Source organism: Notamacropus eugenii, chromosome 1 (assembly GCF_028372415.1).
Source record: "Notamacropus eugenii isolate mMacEug1 chromosome 1, mMacEug1.pri_v2, whole genome shotgun sequence".
Taxonomy (NCBI): domain Eukaryota; kingdom Metazoa; phylum Chordata; class Mammalia; order Diprotodontia; family Macropodidae; genus Notamacropus; species Notamacropus eugenii.
This window is the reverse complement of record NC_092872.1, coordinates 185,891,485-185,918,677: the sequence shown is the minus strand read 5'-3', so window position 1 is coordinate 185,918,677 and position 27,193 is coordinate 185,891,485. Positions and strand designations below refer to the sequence as shown.

At 38.8% G+C, this 27,193-nt stretch overlaps 1 protein-coding gene across 4 annotated transcripts in view; it reads left to right on the top strand.

Moving 5' to 3' along the window:
* SORCS1 (sortilin related VPS10 domain containing receptor 1) overlaps positions 1-27,193 on the top strand; it is a 750,254-nt gene that overhangs the window by 518,637 nt on the left and 204,424 nt on the right. For all 4 annotated transcript variants that reach the window (XM_072621765.1, XM_072621775.1, XM_072621754.1 and 1 more), the window contains exon 5: positions 3,479-3,552. In XM_072621765.1, the coding sequence (XP_072477866.1) occupies positions 3,479-3,552 (74 nt within the window). The remainder of the gene's footprint in view (positions 1-3,478; positions 3,553-27,193) is intronic.

Here is a 27,193-nt window from a genome sequence, read left to right as displayed (position 1 = left end):
TCAGACACTTGACACTCACTAGCTGTGTGACCTTGGGCAAGTCACTTAACCCCAATGGCCTCATCCTGGGTCATCTCCAGTCATCTTGATGAATATCTGGTCACTGGATTCAGATGGCTCTGGAGGAGAAGTGAGGCTGGTGACCTGCACAGCCCTCATTGAAAACAAAGTCAAGTGCAAGTCATGTCATCATTTCTCTGATAGCATGGTCTTCTGTGGAAATGAAGGATGAAATGTCTTGTCTTATTGCAGTGCCCAAGAAATTGTTACCCAAGTTTAGGAGTTATATCTTAATCTGAGACCCTTACATGACCCTTAAGTCATGTCCATGTCATTATCTACTCCTTTTCAAACTGGCAATGTTACTTAATAAAAACATTGTGCAGTAGGACCTGCCAACCAAAGGTATGGTCTAGAGAAGATCATGTTGTATTGACATATATTGAATTTGCATTTCACCAAAACCCCTTTTGTTGTTTCAAACAAAATGCTTTCTAGCCTTGCCTCACTTACTAGCTGTTTCTACTACACTGTATTACCACCTGTTCCAGTCCTTTGAGGCTAGTTTGAAAAATATAAGTGCAGCAATGTATATTATAACTCAGAGGCATGGCCTGGATTAGGTCTATGAGAGTGGAGTTATATGAACTTTGGGCCACTCAGGTACAAATACAGAGCATATAAAATCTTAGTATAACAGTATGAAAACATTTGTTCCTCATTTCTCTCATGCTTTCTCAAGGAAGGGAGCCAGGAAAACATTCCCAGGAATAGTGGGGAGTGAAGCAAGGCTTTAACTTGAAATTGGTCCCCTTGGCTGGTTCCCAAATGTTTTGCAGTTTGGATCAATCAAGTTGCTTGCTTCGGTACCTAGTGATTTGAGCCTCTATTGGTTCAAATGTTCATTTTGTTCTAAGAGACATTGCCTCAGAAGAAAAAAAAGATCCTTTAAAGTTCACTGAGCATGCAGCATGGGCTGCCTTAGTTTTCTAGGAGTATCCCTGCTCACCGTTCACTCATTCATCCCTGAAGGCTCAAGATGAGCTTAGCCATTAGGAAAGCCAATAGCTCTATTGGGGCATTAATTCCATCCATGCTGGCCAGTAAGAAATGCTACGGAAGGGATACAGACATAGTTGAGGACATTCTCTGAACCCTGTGGAAGCTCACCCTTTAAAGAGGTAAGTGTTGGGAAGCCTCACTCTCCTGTATCTTAGCCAGCACTATCCAGAACCTGAGGGAGATGGACAAAGACAGCTCTAGCCAAAGCTTTAATATGTGGTACAATCTCTCTCAGTTTCTGACAACCTTTCAGGAAAATTGAGGGTCCTTTTACGTCTCTTCCTTAGACCTAGAGTAGAGCTAATCTTAAGAAGTTGCTTTCCAGGGGTAGTAGGTGGTGTGGTGGGTAGACCACCGGCCCTGGAGTCAGGAGGACCTGTGTTCAAATCCAGCCTCAGACACTTACTAGCTATGTGACCCTGGCAAGTCACTTAAACTCAATTACCTCAAAAAAAAGTTGCATCCCTCCTTGCACTTTCTTCTTGGTCCAAGGGGCATTCTAAGACCAGAAATCTGCCAAAACCTTCAGTCCCTTCCCAGAATCCTACTTTTAGGAACAAATACTTCACTTCTTCTACTCCAGATGAATTCTGCTTTGACTGGAATCATTTTAGCTTGCCTAGTTTGGTAAGGCTTTCCATTCTAAAAAAGGTCTTACTCCCTAGTTTTGTAATATCTATACTCACAGTGTGTGTGTTGGGAGGAGAGGTACAGGTGGAACATGGAAAGAGAATCTTGTTCTTTGCTCACTGTGCCCTTTTCTATTCCTGATTTGCCACTAGCATGACTACCTCTTTGTATATAGTTTAGTTGCCATCCACATATCCATCCATCCATCCATCCATCCATCCATCCATCCATTCATCTATCCATTATATATAGAGAGACTTAGTCTCCCACTATTGGTCAGGCTAAAAATGTAGTAGCTACTCATAAGACTAATCTCACTGATGATCAGTACTCTGCCAGAAGCTTTAATTTACCCTGTTTCTGACTTGGGCTCAAGTACCCCTCTTTAGGCATCATAGTCACCCTTATTCCTGGTGCTGGATAGTGCAGATGCTTGATTAGCTTTAAGTCTGCTGAGCTCAAGCAATCCACCATCCTCAGACTCCCCAGTAGCAGGGATTACAGGTGTACACTATGTCTGACCTCAGATCATTTTAGTAAACAAAGCAGAGAAGATTCTCTTCTACCTTCTCCAAGTGGCAGCTTCTCAACTCCCCACCCAGAATGCCTCCTTCCCTTGTACGTCCATTGTAGTTCTGCTTCTCTGGGAAGGGAGACCTCTAGAATAGCTAACACACAAAGGTTCAAGGAGGAGGAGAGTTGCTGGCTTCCTTCTCCCCTGCTTTCATGACCCCTACTGGCATTTCTCTGGTGTCCCTCAACTTCTAGCATGTGTCCTTGATAGTCCTCCAAAACCACTCCCTTAAAATGCTGGATTAACCTTCAGACACATATGAAAAACATGAGTTGTATACAACGGTGCTAGTAAACTGCTGAAATGCATATAGTATAAGTCTTCCCATGTTTTTCTAATACCATTGAGCTCATCATTTCTTATAGCACAATATTATTCCATTATATTCATATTTAACAACTTGTTCAGCCATTCCTTAGTGAATGGGCATCCCTGAAATTTCCAGTTCTTTGCCACTGCAAAGAGAGCAGCTATAAACATCTTAGAACATAGAGGTTCTTTTCCTTTTCGTAAATTAAAAATAAAATTTAAAACAATAAAGGAAAGAGAAATGCATTGAACTGATAGAAGATGCATTTAAGTTGGAAGTTTTCATTTTTCTTTGGATACATTAAAGCCCTTAAAATCGGCAAAAACAAAAAGAGAAATTAATATAGTGTTTACAACGTATATGTGTAACATATTCTAGAGGATTCTGAGGTCAGGGAGTCATTAAAAGTAAATAAAACTAAACAGAAAAGATTTCTTATAGGAGTAAACAACCTCTCTCTTCAAGATAAGTAAGATTTTGTAGGAACCAGGATGTGTACATTGTCAGAGAGGAGAATAAATGATGAATGTCTGGTGTACAATTGGATTTTAGGATCATATTAAGGAGTGCGTGTGAGTGTGTGTGTGCGTGTGGGGGAGTGTAGAGGGGGACTGAAGTCAGGATTTTTCTTTAAGAATAATGAATATTCAGTTGTCCTCTAAAGTCAGAATCAGTGGATTCATTCAACAGCCATTCAACAAGCATCTCTTAAGTATCTAGTATGTGTCAGATACTGTACAAAGACAAAAATAAAATGGTTATTTTCCCTTAAGGGTCTTGTGTGTGTGAGTATGTGGGGTGTGTGTGTGTGTGTGTGTGTGTGTGTGTGTGTGTGTGTGTGTGTGTGTGTGTGTGTGTACTTGCACATTTCCTCAATTGAAGATTCTTTCTCTTCTCTCCAGTTATACAGCTCTGCAGAATTCGGGAGGAGATGGCAACTTCTCCAGGAGGGAGTCGTCCCAAACAGATTCTACTGGTAAGAATGTGACAGTGTTTCATATCCAATGTTGAGAAAACAGCCCAAATGGCTCTGGATTGGGCCTCCACGTTGCCGGTTCACATAAATTTCTCTAAAAGGAGCTTCTGGTTTGGGAACAGCCTGGTTTTTCCATCCAGGAGGGCATTCATTCACATTAGGGAGAAGCAAAACCTGTCTGGAATTTTTAAGTTTTACTACAAGTCTCTAAACAAGCCCAAATAATGCTTTTTATGTGCATTCACAATTTATTTATATACTGTTAATTTATCCCTGTACTATGTGCCAAGAACTGTGCTAGAATCCCTAGCTTCCTAGAAGGTGCAATTCAAGTGCTAGCTCCTCCATGAGACAGCCCAAGCTGATAATGCAGTCTCCCAAATTCCTTTGTATTTATTTTATATATTCTAAAATTGTGCTTATCTGAATATATGATGTCTCCCATCAGAAATGAGAAAATATATATGAAATTCTTTGTATCCTTAAAGTTTTACATAAATATTGACTACTATTATGGCTATTTTGATTATTTGTAATGTTATTATATTGTTTAAGTTTTTTGACTGGCATGAGGATGGTTAAGGGGAAAAGACTGTGGTATTAAGGCAAAAAACAGTGATGAAAGAGAGCAGGGACTGTTTGATTTTTGTCTTTGTCTCTCAGATCCCTAGAACATGGGAGTGCTTAATAAACAGTGATTGATTTGGATAAAATGGAATGAAACCTGTAGATAACAGAGGTGCAGAAATAATTAAGAACTGGTCCCTTCTTTCCTGGAGCTCATGATCTTGAAGGAGAATTATAAGATGTATGCATATATAAGACAACTGTAGTGTCAAATAGCATAGAATACAGGTAGAAATTTTGGTGCTGAGTGATAAGGCCAAGAAAGGGATGGCCATGTCACATTTGTACCCAACCTATCAGTCAGAAAAGTGAGGTTCATACAAGCACATCTTTTCCCTTTCTCTTTCTTCCCTTCCCCTTTCCTCTGATCCCTTCATCCTTTTCCTCTATCATTTTGTTTTTGATCAGGCTTACGAACTTGACTCCAGAAAGGCATTTTTGAAATGGCCTCTAAGTTATACACCTTTACCTGTAAGTTTAGAACAAATCTCTTAAATATCACTTTCCGCAGTAGCCTGTGTTTATTGTCAGAGCTGGCTCACTTGTGGGGAACTGTTCCCATCAGCACATTGTGGCTGAGCCATAGAGAGGTCCCTCTCCATTCTCTTAAAAAGGAACACACCAAAGCAAAGCAAACATGCCGTTCATTTGTTTATACATCTGTTTCAGGATATATGTATGATGCAGCACCTATCACTAAAGGCCTGCTATTCCCCTCCTGCATACTCTTAGACATATCCAAGAGAAATACATTTTTATCTCTCTCATTTTCAAATGCTACACTAAAATCCCTATGGGAATTGAAAGCTAGAGAACTGCATTAGAGAAGCCGTTAAAACTACTGATGCCTCCTGAAAAGGCAACCCATTTAGAGACAAGCCTGGTGAGAGATAACACACTTATACTCCTGTAAAGCTGGCCCTTTGTTTTCATCACTAGGGAACTTGAACACTTAAAGGGGGTTTCTGTAGCTTGAAAGTTTATCCATATTTCCTCTTCTACTGCCCAGATCTATCTGGCAGCATTTTTAAAGATCAAATCAAATAAAATCTCTTCTATCAGTCTAGGTATCTCTGGCCCACACTGACCTCCTTTGCTCTCAAGCCTGTAGCATTTAGTGTCTGTGTTAATGTATGATACTGCCTTGAAGTGATATATGGTAGTTTCAAGTCCCCGAATGCTTTTTTTCTTCTGTTAAATAAATTGCTTTCTTTTTATACCTCTTTAGTGCCTAGAATAGTTATATAATTGACTGAGTAGTTCACTTGTTTATTTCAATTTAAGTTGCGAGGCGACTTTATGTATATTTTCCTTTTTTTGATCCTTGAAGCCTGGTGCTGTTAAAAGAACAATGATTATTATTTTTCTGAAGGCAAGCAGGATTAAGTGACTTGCCCAGAGTCACACAGCTAGTATGTGTTTGAGGACAGATTCGAGCTCAGGTCTTCCTGACTCCAGGGCTGGTGCTGTATCCACTGCATTACCTAACTGCCCCAAGAACCATAATTTTTACACCAGAGAACTTTGACTCATGTCCTACCTCTGACACTTTACCTGTGTGACCTTGGGTAAGTCTCTTAGCCTTTCTTGACTTTAGTTTCCTTATCTATAAAAGTGAGGATTAGTGGCCTCTGAGGTCTTTTAGATTTATAATATGAAGATTGATACTATTTTAATACCTATTTAATAGATGAGAAAAGTGAAAGCTAGAGGAGTTGTGCATTGCAAAAGACAAATAGCTGAGGGTCTGGGATGATATTTGAACTCAAGTATTCATGACTTAAAGTCCAGCGCTGTATCCACTGTCATTCTAACTGGATGGAATCATGCATGCATTCAAATATGTGTGTATTTGTACATATGTATGCTTCTATAGGTAACCCTGACATAGATTTGTAAAATTTCTGAAGGTTAAATTAAAAGGTAAGCATCCTAATATCCATATCATATTTAACCTTTATTCAAATTATACAACGAGTTGACTGCAACATGCTTACTTATCTTAGAAATACAGAACTTGATTTGGAATTCCTAAAAATTTAGGCTAGGCTTTGGTTGAAATTTATCTCCTCCTTATCAGTAAGAAAGGAGATTTTTTAATGCACATGAACATTGAAACAAGATTTAAGGGGGTGTTTTACTACACTCAGAATACCAAGTATTTTCACTACTTCCTTATTAAAAGTGTTTTGTAAACATTAAAGTGGTATAGAAATTCTAGTTACTATTTCTTATTATTATGGAAACAGTGCACTTGTAAAATAAACAGGAGCCATATTGCCTAGAAAGGTGCTAATTTGCAATCTTGCGCTTTGAAATAGGACACCTACCAAGTAACACTAGATTTGCTACTTTCTCATTGCTAGGTGTACCTGAAAACAATACACTTCTTGTTTTCTGTGAGAATATTCCATAGTTCAGACTCTTTCTGAATGCACTTTCCCTGTTATGAATTAGTGAAGCCTGACTGATCATTCTGAGAGGAAGGATAGGTAAATGGCTGGTTTGTACATTGACCCGGGTCTCTCCCCTCACACAAAGGGACATGTGAAGGAGAGGAAAACAAGCTTAGATCATGGCATCTATTGGTGGAAGCTATCGAGCCTGATTGTGCACATAGTTCCCGAAGCTCCTGATTTAAGTTTGCCCTCCTTCTTACTGGCCTGAACTCTCAAGGTGACTTAAGCTTTTGTAAATAGCACAGCATTTTTGTTATTGTCGATGATGATGAAATAAAAAAGTCTTCCCAATACTCACACATTTTAAAAATTATTTATTTTAAATATTCTTTTTCTTTTTAAATGTTGAGTTCAAAATTCTCTCACTCTCTCCCACTCTTCCCCCATTCACTGAGAAGGCATGTAACATGACATCAATTATACATGTGAAATCATGAAAACATATTTCCATATTAACCATATTGTCAAAACAAAAGAGCAAGAAAATTTTACTTCCATTTGCACTCAGAGTTCATCAGTTCTCTCTTGGGAGGTGGATATCATTTTTTCATCATGAGTCCTTTGGAATTGTCTTAGATCATTTTATTGATCAGGCTAACCAAGTTTTTCATGATTGATCATCATTACAGCGTTGCTGTTGGTGTGTACAATGGTACTTCTCACTTCATTTTGCAGCAGTTTGTATAGATCTTGCCATGTTTTTATAAAATTACCCTCCTCATCACTTTTTATAGCCCAATAGCATTTCATCACAATCATATGACATAACTAGTTCAGTAAATCCCCAGTTGATGGGCATAGCTTCAATTTCCAAATCTTTGCTACCAGAAAAAAACTGATATAAATATTTTTGTATATACAAGTCCTTTTCCTTTTTTGTTAATTTGTTTGATTTACAGGCCTACTAGTGGTATTGCTGGGTATGAGGGTATGCTCAGTTTTATACCACTGTAGACATAGTTCCAAATTGTTCTCCAGAGTGATTGGTTCAGTTCATTACTCTGCATATATATAGTACATTGATGTACCTTTTTTCTTTATCTCTTCCAGCATTTGTCATTTCAGATACATGTGAAGTGGTACCACAGAGTTGTTTTAATTTAATTCTGATAATCAATAGTGATTTAGAATCCAATACTCTTTTTAAAAATTTTCTAATACTCAGAAATTCTTAGGCACTGATGTGAAAGGTAGAAGTAAAGCCAAATAATTAGTAACCTTCCAAATAAGTTGCTTCAAATTGGACAAGAATTTTAATCATAACTAGGATTATTTGATGAGTTTACCTTTCCAATGCGTTGCTTTGTTGGCCTTTGCATAAATCCAACTACAGAAGCGTGGAAGAAACTAATATAAGCAATTCTCTTGGTAAAAGCAATCATTGATTGACCCTCAGGGAAGACATAGTCTCTTCCTTAGGAAATAAGGGAATGTAACACAGGCAGTTCATCTGTCTCTCCCCGGTGCATAGGTATGAGAGCTCAAAGGAACAGGTATAATCTCAGTCCGCCATCCTCTTGCCTACCTTTTTCCTTGCTATCTTGAGAATCATTAATAAGTCATTTGGACACCCTCCATAGCTGCTCAGGAGGAAAATGGGGATTTGTGGAATAATTCAATAGAATGCTTCCCTTGAATCTTTTAAGCTAGTAAGTGCTGATGTTACCATGAGCTGCATTGCTTAGACAATGGAGGGAGGAGACAAATAGTCATCATGTGCCATCATGAGCAAGAGACTCTATTTCAAACCTCAGTAGTTGTCTCCCAGAAAACTTTTTTTTTGTGAACCCTTGGGTTGTGTGTAAAGAAAGCTTAAGAATCACAAATGTCTAAACTCAATTGCAATGTTTCCTCATGCAGGTTGTTTATAAGAGAGTGGAACTTTTGGAATAGTTCAGTGTTAAAATGATCCCCACTTGCTGAAAACTGAGAACCGCAGTAGGGGAGCTATGAAGGAAGGGGAGGAAAGCAGAAGGAGGAAAGAGAGGGGTGGCTATGCAGTGACTGCTAGTCTCTGTTGTAAATAGTAGGAAGTCACAGTGACTAGAAACAAATAATAATGAGCCAACAGGAACCATGGAAATGATCCCTAATATGGAGGGACACACCTCATCTTCTGCCCCTTCCTCCAATGAGTGACACCTTTATTGGGGGCAGCATAACATCAATGAGATACAAACAGCAGCCCCTATGGATATGCATGTGTATTTCCAGGGTAAATTGGTGAAATATAAACTCTCTTGCTCAAAGACAAAACCAAAATATTCATCCAGATACCAGAAAGTCAAATCCATTATAGTAACAAAGAAATCTATGCACATTGTCAATGCAGGGACCACAGCCATCCCCAAGTATTCCCTCCTTTAGGCCTCCCCACAAATAAGCTCCCTTAGACAAAATCACTCCCTCTCTTACTCATGCTAGTTGCTCTGCTCTGCATGCTCTCTCTCAGTTCTGCCTCATTCTCTCTTCCTGCTCCACTCATTCAGCAAGCTCTTCCCAATGTGGGCTTCAAGTGACTCAGACTATGGACTGGGCCAGAACTCAAAGAAGGTCACGTGGGCCTATTAAGGGTCAGGGAAGGTGTTCAAATTCCCTTTCCTTTACAGGAGGTAAGAAATGAAAAGTGAACGTGTGAGCACTATCAATAGTTCTGAAAAGTCTTGGAAGAATAATGACCCTTCTGAAAAGCACCATTTTAAAATCTTATTTCCAGTTTTGCTGTCTGGATTACATATGCACTTTAATTGCTAAGGTAAGAAAGGCTATGGGAGTAGCTAGATGACTCAGTGGATATAGCACTGGGATTGAAGTCAGGAAAACTTGAGTTCAGATCTGGCCTCAGACATATATTAACTGTTACCTTAGGCCAATCACTTTACCTCTGTTTACCAAGGAGGCAGTTAGGTGACTCAGTGAGCATGGGCCTGGAGTCAGAAAGACCTGAGTCTAAATTTGGCCTTAGACACTTACTAGCTCTGTGACCCTGGGTAAGTCACTTGTAAGATTAACTTTTCTTGCTCATTACAAGTCATTTCTGTCTACCTTGATTCACTGGAGAAGAAAATAACAAACCACTTAATTTTCTTGCTAAGAAAATCTCATGGACATTGTGGTCCACAGAGTCACCAAGACTCATGACTCAACAACAACAACAACTTACCCTCTCCCCTTTTCATCTTCAGGTTAAATATTGCTTTTTTCCCCCCTTCTTCAAGTATTCTACTTACTGGATTATTCTGGGAAGCTTCAAAATCCTGGAGATCATCATATACTCCAATTTCTCTGAGTCCCTCTGATATGTCTGAATTTCAGACTGAAGAGAGGTGTCTACTGGAATACCCTACAGATCTATCCTTTGCTATATGCTGTTTAATGTTTATCAATGACATGGATGGAAGTCCCTTGTGTTAATGGTTTCCTCCTGATTTGAAGACCTCAGATATACTTTAGAAAAAGATTCACTTTTCTTGTGCATTACAACCTTTGGAATGATATGGGGAGAGTAATATGGGAACAGTAATATATGTCATTTTTCAAAGGTGTTTACCACTGCCCCTTATCAGTACATAGGTTCATAGGATTTGAAATATTAGTAAGTTTATTTAGAAGTTAATGGAAACATGGAAGACTTACATCCGAGCCCATGGTGAGTAAATATACCCTCCAAAGAGCAATCTTCCTCCAGAGAGTTATAGAAAATCTCTGTCATTTGTAATATTTACTAGAGAGGGCCCTTCATTTAGGTGGTCACAATGAAGGGCTCATACATGAGAGCTCCTCGTTTATTTGTTGTTGTTCAGTTATTTTAGTTGTGTCTAACTCTCCATGGCCCCATTTGGGGCAGAGTTATTGGAGTGGTTTGACATTTCCTTCTCTAATTCAATTTACAGATGGGGAAACTGAGGCAAACAGAATTAAGTAACATGCTCAGGGTCACCCAGCAAGTGTCTGAAACTGGATTTGAACTCTGCTCTCTTGACTCCAGGCTTTGTACTCTATCCACTGTACCACCTAGCTGCCACCTTCTCTTTATATTACCTTTCTGCATGAAGTCTTCTTTCCTACAGTTTTCCTCTGATTATTGCTTCTCATGGCTGGACTTGTCCAGAGCCCTTCTCTGCCATTCCATTACAATGCTTTTATTCTCATTAAGCATCATTGATCTTCTCACTACTGTTGTGTTCCATAGCCCTTCCTGATGGGAATTCTTATTCCTCTCAACCTCACTAACACTTAGGACTACTTTCTGATTGACTTTAATTCAGCTCCCCTTTAGTTGAGGATGCATCTAACCCATCTCCTCAATTTTGACCAATTAGTTTTTTGTAAGCCACAGGTACATGTCACCCAATCACTCACTTGGATTGGTCCTATCCACAGTTCAGCTGTATTCCTATAGGATCAAAGATTTAAAAAGAGACCTAGTTCAACTGCTCCATTTTATAGATAAGAAAATTAAGAATAAAGCAAGTTAAATGACTTTCCCAAGGTCACATAAGTAATATGTTCAAACCCGTGGCAGGGTTTGAACCTAGCTCTTCTGACCCCAGGACTAGTGTTTTGTTCTGGTGTTTCCTCTCCTCCCCCTCTTCCCCTTTCAATAAATGAAGCTAATCCCATTCTCCAGAGTCCTGGCTCCAAATCTGGCTTTGCTTTTATTTCCACTCACTTTTTTAAAGTTATCCTGCAAGCCTGGAATGTCCTACTGTCTTAGTTCTGCCTTTGAACATACAAGGCTCAGCTCACGTTCCAGTTTTCTGTATACAACTTTTCCTAACATTCTTATTTATTAGTGTGTGCATCCTCCAACGACCTTGCCCTTACTGATCTGTGTATGTGTTCCGTCTCCAGAGGAGAATACGACAGAGGCCATTTTGTTTGTGAATCTTTGAATTCTCATTTTCTAGCATAGTGTTTCACATGCCACAGATGTTTAATAAATGGATTAAGTTATTTTGAATCACAGTTCCCTCACGCTTTAGTCTATAATGCTCATAAGTTGTCAAAAGTTGTTAAAAAGAATATGCCCTTTGGTTGGGGTCAGCTAGGTGGTGCAGTGGATAGAGCACCAGTGCAGGAGTCAGGAGGACCTGAGTTCAAATCTCACCTCAGACACTTGACACTCACTAGCTGTTTGACGTTGGGCAAGTCACTTAACCCCAATTGCCTCATCCTGGGTCATCTCCAGTCATCCTGAGGAATATCTGGTCACTGGATTCAGATGGCACTGGAGGGGAAATGTGGCTGGTGACCTGCACAGCTCTCCCTCACTCAAAACAAAGTCAGTTGCAAGTCATGTAATTATTTCTCTGATGGCATGGTCTTCTTTGGCAACAAAGGATGAACACATACCCTTTGGCTGTCAACCATTAGATGCTGTATCTTCTCAAATTTAGCTAAGTTGATGTATAGACACATGGTACAAATATTTTCTAAAGCAGAATTTGGGACAAGTAATTTAAATGAAGGTTTTTCTTTTTTTTCTTGTCATATAAAAGGTTAATTTCAAACATCTTTTTTTTAATGTTTATTTATTTATTTTTAGTTTTCAACATTCATTTCCACAAAATTTTGAGTTCCAAATTTTCTCCCCATCTATCCCTTCTCCCCACACCATAATGCCTTGCATGCTGATTACCCCTTCTCTCAATATGCCCTCCCTTCTATCACACCCCTCCCTTCCCTTATCCCCATCTTCTCTCTTTTCTTGTAGGACAAGATAGATTTCTATACCCCATTACCTGCATTTCTTATTTCCCAGTTGTATGTAAAACAATTTTCAACATCTGTTCCTAAAACTTTGAATTCCAACTTCTCTTCCTTCCTCTCTCCCCACCTATCCCCATTAAGAAGGCAAGCAATAGGCTATATATGTGTAGTTTTGTACAAGACTTCCGTAATAGTGATGTTATATAAGACTAACTGTCCTATCCTGCTCCCCATTTCTTCTATTCTCTCTTTTGACTTTGTCCCTCCCTAAGAGTGTTTGCTTCTAAGAGTAAGCTTCACTTTTTCCCTCTCACCTCTTTCCTTCCAATATATTCCTCTCTCACCCCTTCATTTTATTTTTTTAGATATCATCCCTTCTTATTTAATTTACCTTGTGCTCTCTCTCTCTCTCTCTTTCTCTCTCTCTCTCTCTCTCTCTCTCTCTCTCTCTCTCTCTCTATATATATATATATATATATATATATATGTATATATATATATATATATATGTATGTTATGTGTGTGTGTGTGTGTGTGTGTGTGTGTGTGTATAATCCCTCCAACTACCCAAATACTGAGAAAAGTTTTAAGAGTTTCAAATATTATCTTTCCATATAGGAATATAAACAGTCCAACTTTAGAAAGTCCCTTATGATTTCTCTTTCCTATTTACCTTTTCATGCTTATCTTGATTCTTGTGTTTGAAAGTCACATGTTCTATTCAGTTCTGGTCTTTTCATCAAGAATGCTTGAAAGTCCTCTATTTCATTGAATGACCATTTTTTTTCCCTGAAGTATTACACTCAGTTTTGCTGGGTAGGTGATTCTTGGTTTTAATCCTAGTTTCTTGGACTTCTAGAATATCATGTTCTAAGCCCTGTGATACCTTAATTTAGAAGATGCTAGATCTTGTGCTATCCTGATTATATTTCCACAATACTCGAATTGTTTTTTTCTAGCTGCTTGCAATATTTTCTTCTTAACCTGGGAAATCTGGAATTTGCCTACAATATTCCTTGGAGTTTCTCCTTTTGGATCTCTTTCAGGAGGTTGTCAATGGATTCTTTCAATATTTATTTTGCCTTCTGGTTCTAGAATATCAGGAGAGTTTTCCTTGATAATTTCATGAAAGATGATGTCTAGGCTCTTTTTTGATTATGACTTTCATGTAGTCCCATAATTTTTAAATTGCTTCTCTTGAAGCAGTTGTTTTTCCAGTGATATATTTCACATTATCTTCATTTTTTCATTCTTTTGATTTTGTTTTGTAATTTCTTGGTTTCTCTTAAAGTCATTAGCTTCCATCTGCTCCATTCTAATTTTTAAAGAACTATTTTATTTGGTGAGCTTTAGAGCCTCCTTTTCCATTTGCCTAATTTTGCTTTTTAAAGCATTCTTCTCCTCATTGGCTTTTTGGACCTCTTTTACCAATTGAGTTAGCCTATTTTGAAAGATGTTATTTTCTTCAGCATTTTTTTGGATCTCCTTTAGCAGACTGTTGACTTGCTTTTCATGATTTTCTTGCATCGCTCTCATTTCTCTTCCCAATTTCTCTACCTCTCTTACTTGGTTTTCAGAATTGTTTTTTGAGCTCTTCTATGGTCCTGAGAACATTGTATATTTATTTTGGAGGTTTTGGATGTAGAAGCCTTGACTTCCTCTGATGGTATGCATTGTTCTTCCTCACTGGAAAGGATGGAAGAAAATACCTGTTCACTAAGAAATTAACCTTCCATAGTCTTATTTTTCCCCTTTTTGGGCATTTTCCCAGCCAGTTACTTGACTTTTGAGTCCTTTATCAAGGGGAGGGTATACTCTGGGGCACCGGTAAGTTCTCAGTTCCTTCAAGGTGGCACAATCAGTGGAGAGGAGTTACTCCTCTCCTGGCCTGTGTACTGGTTTGGGAGCCACCGAAAACTTTTCTGCCCAGAATCTGCAAGTAGAATTCCTTCTCCACAACTACATCCAGTTCCACCACATCAGCACTGCTCCTCACCCCAGGACAGCCACTCAGGGCTGAGATCCAGGAACTTTAGGCAGAAGGCTCCAAAAATGGATACTGTCACTTTAGTGACTGCTGCTGGTGGTCCAGACCACATTCCTTTGTCCTGGGTGAAGGAGCGTTCTCACTGACCTTTGAAACTGTCTTTGGCATTTGTGAGTTGAGCAGTCTGGGACCTGCTACTGCTGGTGGTGCCCTGAAGCCTGTTCTGTGTCCTGTCCCTGATGCCCTGCTGTGTTGCATGGCCCATGCTGGGCTGTGCTCCACTCTGCGCCTGGTGTGATAGATCTTTCCTGTCAGCCTTCCAGGCTGTCTTGGGCTAGAAATCTCTTTCACTCTGCCATTTTGTGCTCTAGAATTTGTTTAGAGTGATGTTTTGCAGGCATTTTATGGGCTATGTGAGGGAGCTTCTCCAAAGGCTTTTCTTTGGATAATTCTTTTTAAATGTGTGCTTAACATTTTTCAAAATTGGGACCATCCTAGAAATTCCATTACCTGTGATTGCCATAGATAACCTGTGACTCATCTGAGTAGTGGTGAACTTCTGTTAATCTGGAGTCTCTCAAAAATAACAATTTTTATGGCTTAATCTCCACCTAGTGTTTAACCTAGAGATTTCTGTTTTTGGCCTGTTTGCCTTTTTAGGGCCTTAATGCCCTCTTAGCACTTAAGCTATCATCATTAACAAAGAGCAGCTTATTAAAGCATAGCAATGACATTAAAGGCAAAAGATTATGTCCCTACCATCCCATATTATTTTTACTTTTACTAGTAGCAAATATTTATATAGGACCTATTATGTGCAGGATGTCATGCAAAGTGTCTCATTCGATATTCACAACATCCCTCAGAGATAGGTGCTATTATTATCTTCATATTACAGATGAAGAAACTGAGGCAAACAGAGGTCACATATCACACAAACTAGCTAATATCTCAGGATGAATTTCAACTCATGTGTTCCTGACTTCAGGCTCTTTACTGTGCCTTCTAGCTGCCTTTAGCAGTATACAATTTAGAAAACAATTCAGCAATGCAAATACAGGTAACAATGACCCTTTGACCTTATTGAGATGAGTGTTTCAGTAGAAAGGGCAATGTCTTCTGGACACTCATCTACTTCTCTTTGAAGGGAGTCTACTAATCCCTCTACCTATCACCACACCCACTTCCACTGTATTCTTGGCCAGTATCTCCCATTTGTATGTAGCATTGTCCATTTTACATGCTGACACTCTCCATGGGGTTGGAGTGGGTGGAGGGAAAGGAGTAAATATTCACATAGTGCCTGTTCTGTGCCAGGCACTGGGCTGTGTTTTACAAATGTAATGTCATTTGATCTCACAACAACTCTGCCTGGCAGGTACTGTTATTATCTCAATTTTACAATCGAAGGAACTGAGGCAGACAGAGGTTAAGTGAATTACTCAAGGTCATGCAGCTACTGCCTGAGGCCACATATGATTTAGGTCTTCCTGACCTCAAGTATAGCATTCAATTCACTGCACTGCCTACCTGCCTTTACCTAATCGGTCCCTATTAGAGTATAGGCATGACCCATTTCTAGAGGCTGATCAGTGGTATAGTCATTGCCTTAGGTTGACTTATCCTCCTCCTGCTTCCTGGCAATGTGGTCAGGGGCAATGATCCTGGAGCTTTGTACTCAGTGGAAAACTCTGGTCACTGAATCAAGTCAGTTCAGACTGCCCTTTACTCTTTACTTCTCCAACTCCATTCTTCCCAAGGAGGTTAGATGGTTGCTCCAAAGAGCATCCATTCGATTTGAAGGAAAATTCAAACAATTACTCCTCTCTCTGCTCCAAGTATTCACTGGCCTCTTCCTGTCCTGTGCAAAGAGAGTAAGTTGTTCATCTAAGTCTGTCAGGACCCTTAGAGTCACTAAAGCCACCACACTTAGAGATCAGTTTATATTAAACATATATACAAATAACCTGTCGACAATATGTTCTAAGTTGAACAGAGAATGATCTTATTAATTTTTTTCTTAGAAAAAACAAACTAAAAGGGGTACATTTCAAACAGGGGTTAAAAACTGTAGGCTGATGGTGGCATTAGCAAATAGAAAGGATCAGCTTGAGTGGTTGCCAGAGAAAAGATGTGATAGACTTTGGGTTGGGTACTCTTCACTTTGGACACCTGAAAAGCCAGTGTTGAAGCAAATATGTTACACAGGGCTCTAAGGATAGAGGTCACATGCTGTCCTTTATATTTGCTTTAGGGAACTTTTGGGTTTAAGAGCTTGAAAGAGGCCTGCTTTGCACATGAGTCAATTTTTTTTTTTTGCTGTTATGCTAAATTAAAAAGCCATATGCTTGTATTTTTTTTCTTTCCTATGTTCTATTTCTTGTCATTCAGATAGCTCTTAGTGGAAGCAGAGAGACACAACCAAATTCCATTTCCTTTGGGTGAGAGAGAAAGCAGTGAGTACGTGTGGCCTTTATGTGATAAAGATGAAGGGGGCAAGGTTCAATTATTTTCATTAGTTGATGAGAGCATAGCTAGATGCCATGGGGCTCAAGCTGTCACAGAGAAATTTTAAATTAATTTGTAGGGATATCTTGCTAATAGTAGGATTGGTTCAGATAGTATAAGAAGCAGCCAGGAGGTGAGCACAGAACCCTTAGTTAGGAATAATAAAGACCAAGGTTATACACCCATCTTTCAAGGAGAATGAAATGTTTCTTGTCAAGTGAAAGACATAGATAGGGTACTGTGAGAGTACAGTCTGGGGAGCAGTTTTTTGCAAAGGTCCTCTGAATTGTTAGTCTAGAAGGGTGCTAAGGGCCATATTTTCTGCAAAGTAGTAGGGAAGTAAGCTGGAAGCAGAGATTAGAGAGAATATTTAGATGGATAAAGGGACATTATTTTGAGTTATCTTTGGGGATCACTGAATCTTAGTGTTGGAAGAGACTATAGAGGTCATATCTTGTAACCTCCCTCTCAAAACAAGAATCCCTACCAGATGGCCATCCATCTTTCTTTAGCTTCCATACCTCCAGTGGCATAGTGCTCACTATCTCTCAAGATGGCTCATTTCAACATTGAACTGCTTAAGTTATTAGAAAGTATTTTTGTCTGCTGTTGAAACTTTTGCCCTCATAATTACAATCCACTTTCCTAGTTTTGCTCTGTAGAACAATGAAGAGATAGAACATTTTCCCTTCCTTGGTTTTGCCCTAAAAATAAGGTAGACATCCTCCAGTTTAAACATCCTTAGTTTCATCATCCATTGGATATATGCTATAGTTTTGAGTTTTTAAAACTTCAAAGACATCCTCCATTGGACTTGCCTCAGTTTTGCCAGTACTTGCAAAATATATCATTGGAAATTAAGCAAAACACACCAGATATTGTCTATTTCTAACAGAATGCGGTTCGACAATTATTTTCTCTTCTCTGGATTCTTTCGTAGCAACAGACTAGCATTTATTGAGGGGGTAGAAGATACTTTTCCTCATTGTGAAACCCCAGCTCATGGTTCCTCCATGATCACTGATGAAGTTCTCAGGAATCCGGACCTTTAAGAAGAAAGTTAGAACATTTTTCATTGCAGATGATTCTTTACAATCTGATCCTAGACTCAACTCCAGGGAAAATTTCCTAATAGTTGTCATCTTCTTTGAGAGGTGTATTCCTCCAGCTGTCAGCCAATTCTAGGTGAAGGAAACAGGGGTTCCCAAATTCTGTAAATCATGTGGATGCTTCTAAGACTAGAAACATCCATCTAAGTATTTTTGTTTTGTTACCTCTGCTCAAGGAAAAATAAAGCCAAAGTAGAAGTGATGTTCAGGGATGCATGTCTGAGCTCAAGTACCTAACGTTTGCCCTTTCATAGGAAGTCCCAGAAAGGGGTTTCCCAACTATATCTTTAGGAAGGAATAAAAAGAAATAGTAGGAATGAGAGTTGTCTTTCCCTTTAAAGTCTCTGATTAGGCAGTTCTTACTGACTGAGTGGGCATTCTTTTTTAAAAGATCTCCCATCCCTTATTGCTATCACATGGGCCAAGAGACTGCTATGTTATCTCAAAGTGCCAAGTGCTTCAGTGATAAGCACTGATAAGCAGTGATAAGTGATAAGTGTGGTTAACCCGGGTTGGTCTAGTGGAAGTAGCCCAGGGAAATGCAGCTCAGTTTCAGTGGAGTAACTCTAGACAGAAGTGATAGGAGTTTGGTGATTATCCTCATTACACTTTCATTAATACAGTTTAAGAAGAGAAACACGGAATTATGGAATTCTCCATATTGAAAGGACCTTACGCATCATCTAGTACCTAACCCCCATCTAAAGTATGGATTTTTGCTACAAAATCCTTAACAAGACTCTAAGCTCTGTTTGAAAATCTCCAATAATGGGTTAGGTAATTCCACTGCTGTGTTGCTCTATCTGTTAGAAAGTTCATATTTATATTGAGCCAAAATGGATCTCCCAGAAACCCCTTGGTCCTAATTATGCTGTTTGGAGTCATACATAATTAAAAAGTTTAGGACAGATGCCTAGCTTATAATTTAGGAGAATGAAAGAAGACAGAATGCAAAGGGCAGTTGTTCTAAAGAGATGGAGTTCAGAATTCAGGAGAGTTGTGAAAGAAAGATGGCAGCTGAGACAACATTACCTTGCCTGGAAGCAGAGAGAGACAGTGTGGGACTCAGAGATTTAATGTGCAGAGACAAACATTGGAATCAAGTGGTAGAAATGTGCTTCCACTTGTGATACTGTCAAGGAGATCAGGCAAGGACAAATCAGTTATCTAGAAAAAAACACATTTTAATGTGGCGGTGTGGGTAGGGAGGGAAAAGGTGACGCAAGTAGTACTAATTCCTCCCAAAGCCTTTGGAAGCCAAGCTGGTGTTGTTTGCTTTTTTTTTTTTTTTTTTTTTTTGTCTGTCCTAGACTGTCTATCTCTAAGATGGGCATGACCAGGGATAATGAACCCGTACTAACATCTTTTATCCTTATCTCTGCTGTTGGCATTTAAAAAACCAACAACTCCAAACACAGCCATTCCATAATTTAGAAAACACTGTCAAGGTTTGAACATGAATGGCAAGACGTGCCCCGAGGTAGGGGACAGAACCTGCTGGAACATTTATGAGATTTATGGTAAGGAGTTTTTACATGAGTGTGGAGGTTTAGAGCAGATAAATCCCGGAAGACAAATATTACCAATAATTGAATTACAAAGCCATTATCATGGGCTGAACAGAGCAACATTATGACTCTATTGTGACAAGATGAAACTTGTTAGAATATTTATGTATTGTAGACAGCTTGAGCATTAGAATCAGGGAGCACAGATTTGCCATTCCACCTTTCTCTGGTGGGAAGTTGGCCTTTATAGGTAATTCAGTGACCCAGGAGGCCAAAGGCCGTTTTATGACATGACATTCTGAAACCAAAGACTTCATTGGCTCCCATCAGGCTGATAGTTTTCTTTCGATCCATACAACTTGGGCCCAGAGAATATTCATATTAAGGCTTGGAATCTACTTCCTTTGACCCTGGTAGGGCTGCCTCCCTAACCCTGCCAAGCCACCTCCCTCTCCCAAGAAACCTAAATCAAATCCAGCCCTGTTATTATTTCTTCTAAAAAGCCAAAGAGCAAGAACTGCTGACTTTTTTTTTTTTAATCAGTAACTATTTTATCATTTTTGGATAGAAACATCCAACTTCTTTTCCTTTCTGGGAAAAATAAACATGAAACTATTTGAAGTAGTATTAAGCCTCTATCTTAATAGTAGTATAGTAGTTAGCCAAAAAATACAAAACACCAGTTGCCTACATAATCAAATGTTAACAAATTTCATAGTTATTGTCAGAGTTGAGGCACTTTTGATATCTAATCCTGGGGATTGGCAAAGATTGTTTTGAATGAATTAACTGAATGAACTATTGGCAGCATAGTTGATGAGTCAAGTTTGTCACAGACATCCTTTGTTCACCCCTATCAATAATGACTTTTTGCTGTCTGGTGGTTTTCTCCAAACTTCTTGACACTTTTCCCCATTCTTTTTCCTTTGTCTCAAGCTTGCTTTAGTTCTTTGAGAATTCCAATAATCCCCACTGAAGAGCTCAACTCTTAATGAAGGTATTAACTGGTAATTAAGATTTTGCTGTTAATATTTTAAGGTGTGGCTCTGGAGTATGTATTTGAATTTTAAGGTCTGTTTTTCACTCTACTTCATTCAGACCATGGATTTCTATCGATCTTCCAGAGCCTATTTCCACAGTTGTTTCCAACCATGTCTTTACTAAATTGGGGGTTCATCAAGATGATTTCACAGTGTACACAGGTACCTTTTCGGCGGGGGTTAACCTGGGGACAATCAACTCCTTCCCTTGAGATTTGTCAGGAAAGAGGATGTAGCTTCCAAAACAGCCCAACTCAGTTCCCAGAGGGGAAATAATTGACCTTCAAGTTTCTTTTTGGTTCTAATGGATATTCCATAGTCTACAGTGACTTCCTTTTGAGGAGAAAGTATCTTAAAGAAATAATGATAGCTCACTTACAGTGCTTTAAAGTTAATTAGACATTATGCTTCTATCTATCTATTTATCTATCTGACTGTCTTCTGTCTGTCTGTCCATATCATATCATTTCATTCATTGACCTGTAAGATAGGTATTATTATTAACTCCATTTTACAGCTGAGAAAACCAAGGCTGAGTAGTTAAAGGACTTTTCCAAAATATCAAGGGAGATTAGAAACCAGGTGTTTGTGCTTTGAATACAGAATTCTATCCACTATGTTTCTCTGTCTGATGTGTATAAAGCTGCAGGATGGAGTGGATAGCTTGCTGGCCTTGAGGTAAAGAAAACCACAGGTCAAATATTATCTCTGACATTAGTTCCAAGACTATGGAAAAGGCAATTTAATTTCCTTGAGCCTCAGGCAAACTAAAAAGATATCTACTAAGTTCCTTCATTTATTTATGAAGCATGTTAAGGTTTTCAGAATACTTTATATACACAATATAGGTGATTACTTTTGAGGTAATTACTTTAAGTATCATTGTTACTGTTTTATAGTAGAGGAAACTGAAATCTGGAAACAACCCCACCAAAGACTTGGCTTTGATGAGAGAGAGAATAAATACAAGTGGTAGCTTTTGAATCCAGATCTCTCCTGACTCCAATTCCGGTGGTTTTATCAATTCTACTGTGTTTGAGAAAGGTACTAGAATCTCCCTTGAGCAAAGGATTTACATCATCTTTCTGTACCATTGTGGTTTTCTTTGTGTGCAGATGGATGTCTTGGAACTAGTCATGCTAGAATCAAGAAGTCAGGAGGTATTGTCAGTGAACTTTCCCAAGCAGGGCCTATATTATGTGCTTTCTGTCAGTGTTCTTATACTTGTGCCTGCTCAAGTTCCAGGGCCCAGTTCTCCTTGGTTCTTTTCAAATATAAGATAGTAAAGAGGATGATGGTGTTGGTAAAGCCTGGATTTCTTGAGAGCACAGGGAGAATATTATCCATCATAAGGTATGCATGACCAGATCTCAAAGGTACACTGTAGCCCGATAGATGGAGCTCTGGGCCTGGAGTCTGGAAGATCTGAGTTTGAATTTAGCCTCAGACAGTTATTAGCTGTATGACCCTGGGGAAATAATTTAATTCTTTTTGCCTCAATTTCCCCATTGGTAAAATGAGCTGGAAAAGAAATGGCAAAGCAGTCCAGTATCTTTGCCAAGAAAACCCCTAAATGGGGTAAGGTAGAGTTGGACAAGATTGAAGCAACTGAACAAGAGCAAAACCAAACTTTTGGTCATAAAATAACTTTATGAGCTTACTAAGGAAGACTGTCTTCACGTGGAGCTGTTTTAGTTTCCTAGGATCCAGAGTTGGCTTATGTAGATTTTTTAGGGCTTCTCAGAGTAGACAGACAATCAGTGGTATTCTGTGGTACTGGAACAAACCAACAGAATTCTATCTGACCCTGTATGAAATGTGGTCAGATTGCATGGGTACAACTCCGGCGGACTATGGAGCTAGCTAAAGAACGTGCTCCATGAAGAAAGGGTGTGTGCATTCAGCTTGAGCAATATGGAAGTAGTTAAGTTAGGTCACATTCAGTCTTTAGTAGAATGAGGGCAATGAAGTCAAGTTTACCATATTGGAGGTGATTCAGTCAAATTGAACATCCAGATAGCAATGTTGCTCCTACTCCTTAAAACTGATGTTTCCCAAGAATGTTCTTTGTCCATTTGCTAGAATGAAAGATCCTGGGTGCCATACAGTTTTTCACCCGCTACCTCATTCCCATTCTTTATCCTGTATTAGTATCACCTGTAGAGGTTAAAAAGTGAGAGCCCAGTAGGGCAGAGTTCATTGATAGTATTTTCCATAATGAGTCAGAGGTCCAGAATTCAGAGGGAAACAAGATTTGAGCAACCACAGTCAACTAAAGTGTTGAGGAACTAAAAGAAAGGAGGAGGAAGGGATTCCCATGGCAGCTTTATTAATGTAATACCCTCACCTTCTCTTAACTAGCACAGGACTTTATTGGTCCTCTAAATCTTCCTGAATTCAAATCTGGCCTCAGACACTTACTAGCTGGGTGACCCTGGGTAAATCACTTAACCCTGTTTGCCTCATTTTCCTCATTTGTAAAATGAGCTGGAAGAGGAAATGATAAACCACTCCAAGAAAACCAAGAAAAGACCAAGAAAGCTTCAAATGGGGTCACAAAGAGTCAGACACAACTGAAAATGACTTGACTCAACTGAGTTCAATCCTCTCATTTTACAGAGAAAGAAACTGGGGTTTGGAGAGAGGAAGTGATCTGTTCAAGGTCGTATAGTGAGTCAGTGGCAGAGACAGGATGAAAATTTAGATCTCCTGACTCTGCCCTAGAACTCTTTTCATAATATCATATAAGCAACCTCATTTAATCTGCATTGACAGTTCTCATGATTTCTCATATCTCTTGTCTGTTTCTAAAGCTTTTATGTTGAAGTGATTGCTTGATGGATTAGAGAACTTGAAAGAAATTGGTTTTAGAAAGTGAATGCTGAGACAGGAACATAAAAGTGAAATTTGTTTCATGGCTAGGATACGGCAAAGAGAGAAGTAGACCCCACTGCATAGTACAATGGATTAGAATGCAGGATTCCCAAGTTCTAATCTAGATGCCACTGCTACCTAACTATGTAATACAAGTAAGCCATTTCATCATTCTTATGCCTTACTTTCCCCATTTTTATGCCTTACTTTCACTATTTTTATAACTTAAACAGAATTACATGATGTCTAAGACACTTTACACTTTCAATGGTCTATTATTCTGTTTCTGAATGACTGAAAATGTCAATCTTCCTTTGCTTCTCTACTTTTTGTCTCTTAGTGATCTTTAACAAGAAGACCATTTTTTTTTTTCAGCTGGGAGAAGCGGACAAAGGAGGGGAAGATGAAGAGGGAGGGAGGGATGTATATGTGTATATATGTATATGTAGTATATATATATACATATATATATATATATACATCATATACATATACATATACATACACACACAGTCATGCAGTTTCCCCTGTATTTTGTGAGAAGAGATATTCCAACAACTAAATGAGATCCATCTAGAATAATTCACCTATGAAAATGATAAACCAAGATAAATAAGAAGAGTGCCTGTGAGCAGCTAGAAGTAGTGGGGATGATTTCTTTCTATGCAGGAGAGTAGTGATGGTAACGAGGTTATGGCATATCTAGACCACTCAAATAAGGCCCTTGGCAGGGCTGTTTTATTTCAGCAAGTATCAGTGTGGGTCTTCTGTGCTGCTACTGGCCTTCAGTAACACAGACAGTTGCCTTCTTGAGAAGGTGAAGTACTTTTTAGTTTGTTGGGCCCATGGTAGATGAGGAAACAGCCTTGGTTGTTGGAGAATTAGACCTGAAGTAATAGATATAAAATCTTCAGACTGAGTAGACTCTGTTTTCAGGGCCAAGTTAGTTCAAAAGATCTGGGCTTATTTATTCGTAATCTAAATAGAACAAGGATGTATAATGGGAACTGTTCATGGTACTGACCTCCTCTCAGGCCTTTCCACTTGTTCACTGAGATTCTTTTCTGTCAGTTCTGACCATAGACGATGTTTGGTGGTGAACTGTATTAAGTAGACACCTGTGTAATAATTAGACATACTCTTCTTTTTCTGTAAGGAATTATAAATGGTATTCTGTCTTTGGGTTTAGAGGTATTATTTGTTTTGAGAGAAACTTGGGGCTTTTTTATGATCTGTCATCCAGAGGAAGATGAGTGAAATATGATTTAAAGAGCCTGTAGTATAAGGGTGCTATTTTAATTGGGGTGTCTTAGACAGGAGAACCTTTGAGCATTTAAGCACCTTTGTTTAAAGAACATGTCCAGGCACAGCCAAGTGGCCCAGTGGACAGAGCACCAGCCCTGAAATCAGGAGGACCTGAGTTCAAATTTGACCTCAGACACTTGCACACTTACTAGCTGTGTGACCTTAGGCAAGTCACATAACACCATCTGCCTCCAAAAAAAGAAAGGAGACATCCAGATACATGATGAGGCTATAGGCCTATAGGTTAGAGAAGATAGGTTTTCTTCTAGGTTGTCTAGCTTAGATCTTCTAGATGGCTAGTGAGTCAGAGACTACACCAAAGAATAATACACATTATGCATTTGAATAGAACTTTCTTTGGACATATAAGCATGGAGTAAGATGATGACCAGTATAATCTCTTCCAAATCACAGGAGAAGTTCAAGTATATTGCTTATTTTCTTTAGGACCATATGTTCCACTTAGCACAGAAAACTACTAGGCACCGGAAGGCCAAAAATTACTTATATTTGCTTCACTTAGGGACAGGACCTAAGAGAATATCCCTTTCATTGGTACTAAGTGAGAAAATTGAGATGCAAGGTGCTCTCACCCTGCAATCCTTTCTGCTTCCTGTGGATGTCATTAACTAGGAATTCTAAATCTGAATAACCAGCTTCAGTTCTGTCACAGTATTTATTTTTTAATATTTGCTCTGCAGTTATCAGCATCAGGACATTTTGTGACTTCACAGTATTTATTAAGCACTATATTAAACTAGTCTAAACTGAGACAAAATGCCACAAAAATGATAAACTGGTGACATTTCTGAGTCTCTCTGTAGAATACATCTACAAAGACTGCATTTGGCTGATTATATTTTAAAAATCCCAAAGTCACATAGCTGACATTACCAATGTAGTATTTCTGAACATGGCTGTTATTATTATTATTTTTTAAATCTTGTTGGTGACTTTTTGTAGGATACTCCATTGCAATCATCAATTATTCCAAAATAATTTGTAACTGTGAACTCCCCCCTTTATGATCTTAGAAGTTTAAACACATACAGGATATGGATGAAAAGAAATTAGGGAAGCATTTCACATTTGTCAACCAGAAGTCATATCTTCTGTCTCTGTACTTCTAGAGCAGACACTCTTTTTTTCTTTTTCTTGATGGGGGAAGAGTAAAGGGGTGATGGTAGTTATATGGCAGTATGGTATAGTGGGAAGAGCTCTGGCTCTTAAATCAGGAGACAGGGAATCAAATCCCATTTGGGGCTGGAGTTTAGTATGCTGTGTAATGAGATCATTAGAATAGATGAACTCTGAGGGCCCCTTTAGCTCTAAAACCATAATCCTATGATTCTGTTTTGTAGTTTCCTAAGTTTGTATTTTATTTCCCCTAAGCTCTGTGAGGATCCCAGAGGTGTTTAACCATTTACTGTGTCTCTTAAGGAAAAGCTTATTGAATAAATATATTGATGCCTGTAGTGATTAACCAGGAAAATGACCTTCATCAATTGATGAAACTTGATTTGATAAGTCTGATGATATCTCTTTTAGCACCATACCCTGTCAGGTGGGAAGACTTGAGTGCAGTAGGCTGGAACATTAGACTTCCTATCACAAATAACTTTCTGTGATACGATCATCATTTACCATTGATCTACCATTTTAATTATTTCCCTAAAAAGCAAAGAAGCTGTTCCTAAGACTTGATTGGACCAGGAAGTTAAGGCTTAAGTAATGTTGTTGAGATAGCTTGCTGATGGACATGAGTCATGTTGATATGGATTCCTGTTCACTGAAGGGCAAAAAAGGTGCCCCCTATTTGAGGTACAATCTCTTCAGACTTGTTCCATGAAAGAAGGTCAGGAGAGTCACCCCCTCCTGTCCTGATGATCAGACTCATTTCAGGATGGGGCCCTGTGCTAAGTGCTATATCCTTGAGCATCCTTTCTAAGAGATGGCTAAGTAAACTTCCATTTGTTAATTGTTTATTAAATCTAAACTGATCAGATCTAAACTGGCTAGGCGTCAGGTTGAGTTAAGTCCAGCCAGTGATGCCTTCTTTCACTGTTCTCATTATATAATCCTTTTCTGAAACTCTTATTATATAGGATTATAAGCTTTACAGCTAAAAGGGACCATGATGTAATTCAATGTGCTCATCTTGCTGAGGGGAAAAGGAATTGCCTTGCTATTGCTAAATTCTACATACTTTTTGTTCTTTTGACTATGTACATGATGTACCTTTATTTCATTTAATCAAATGTGAATTCCCACAAGGAAGACATCGTTTTTTATCTTTGTACTCCATAGCATCTCATATAGTTACTGGCATATACTGGACATTTAATAAATGTTCTCTTAATTACTAATAATAAATAAAAATGACATTTAGTAGATAATTTGCCACTAGGTGGTATAGTGGATAGAGAACTGTCCTCAGAGTGAGGAACAACTAACTTCAAATCCCACTTCAGAAAAGAACTGCTGGGGTAGAGCCAAGATGGCCAAGGAAACA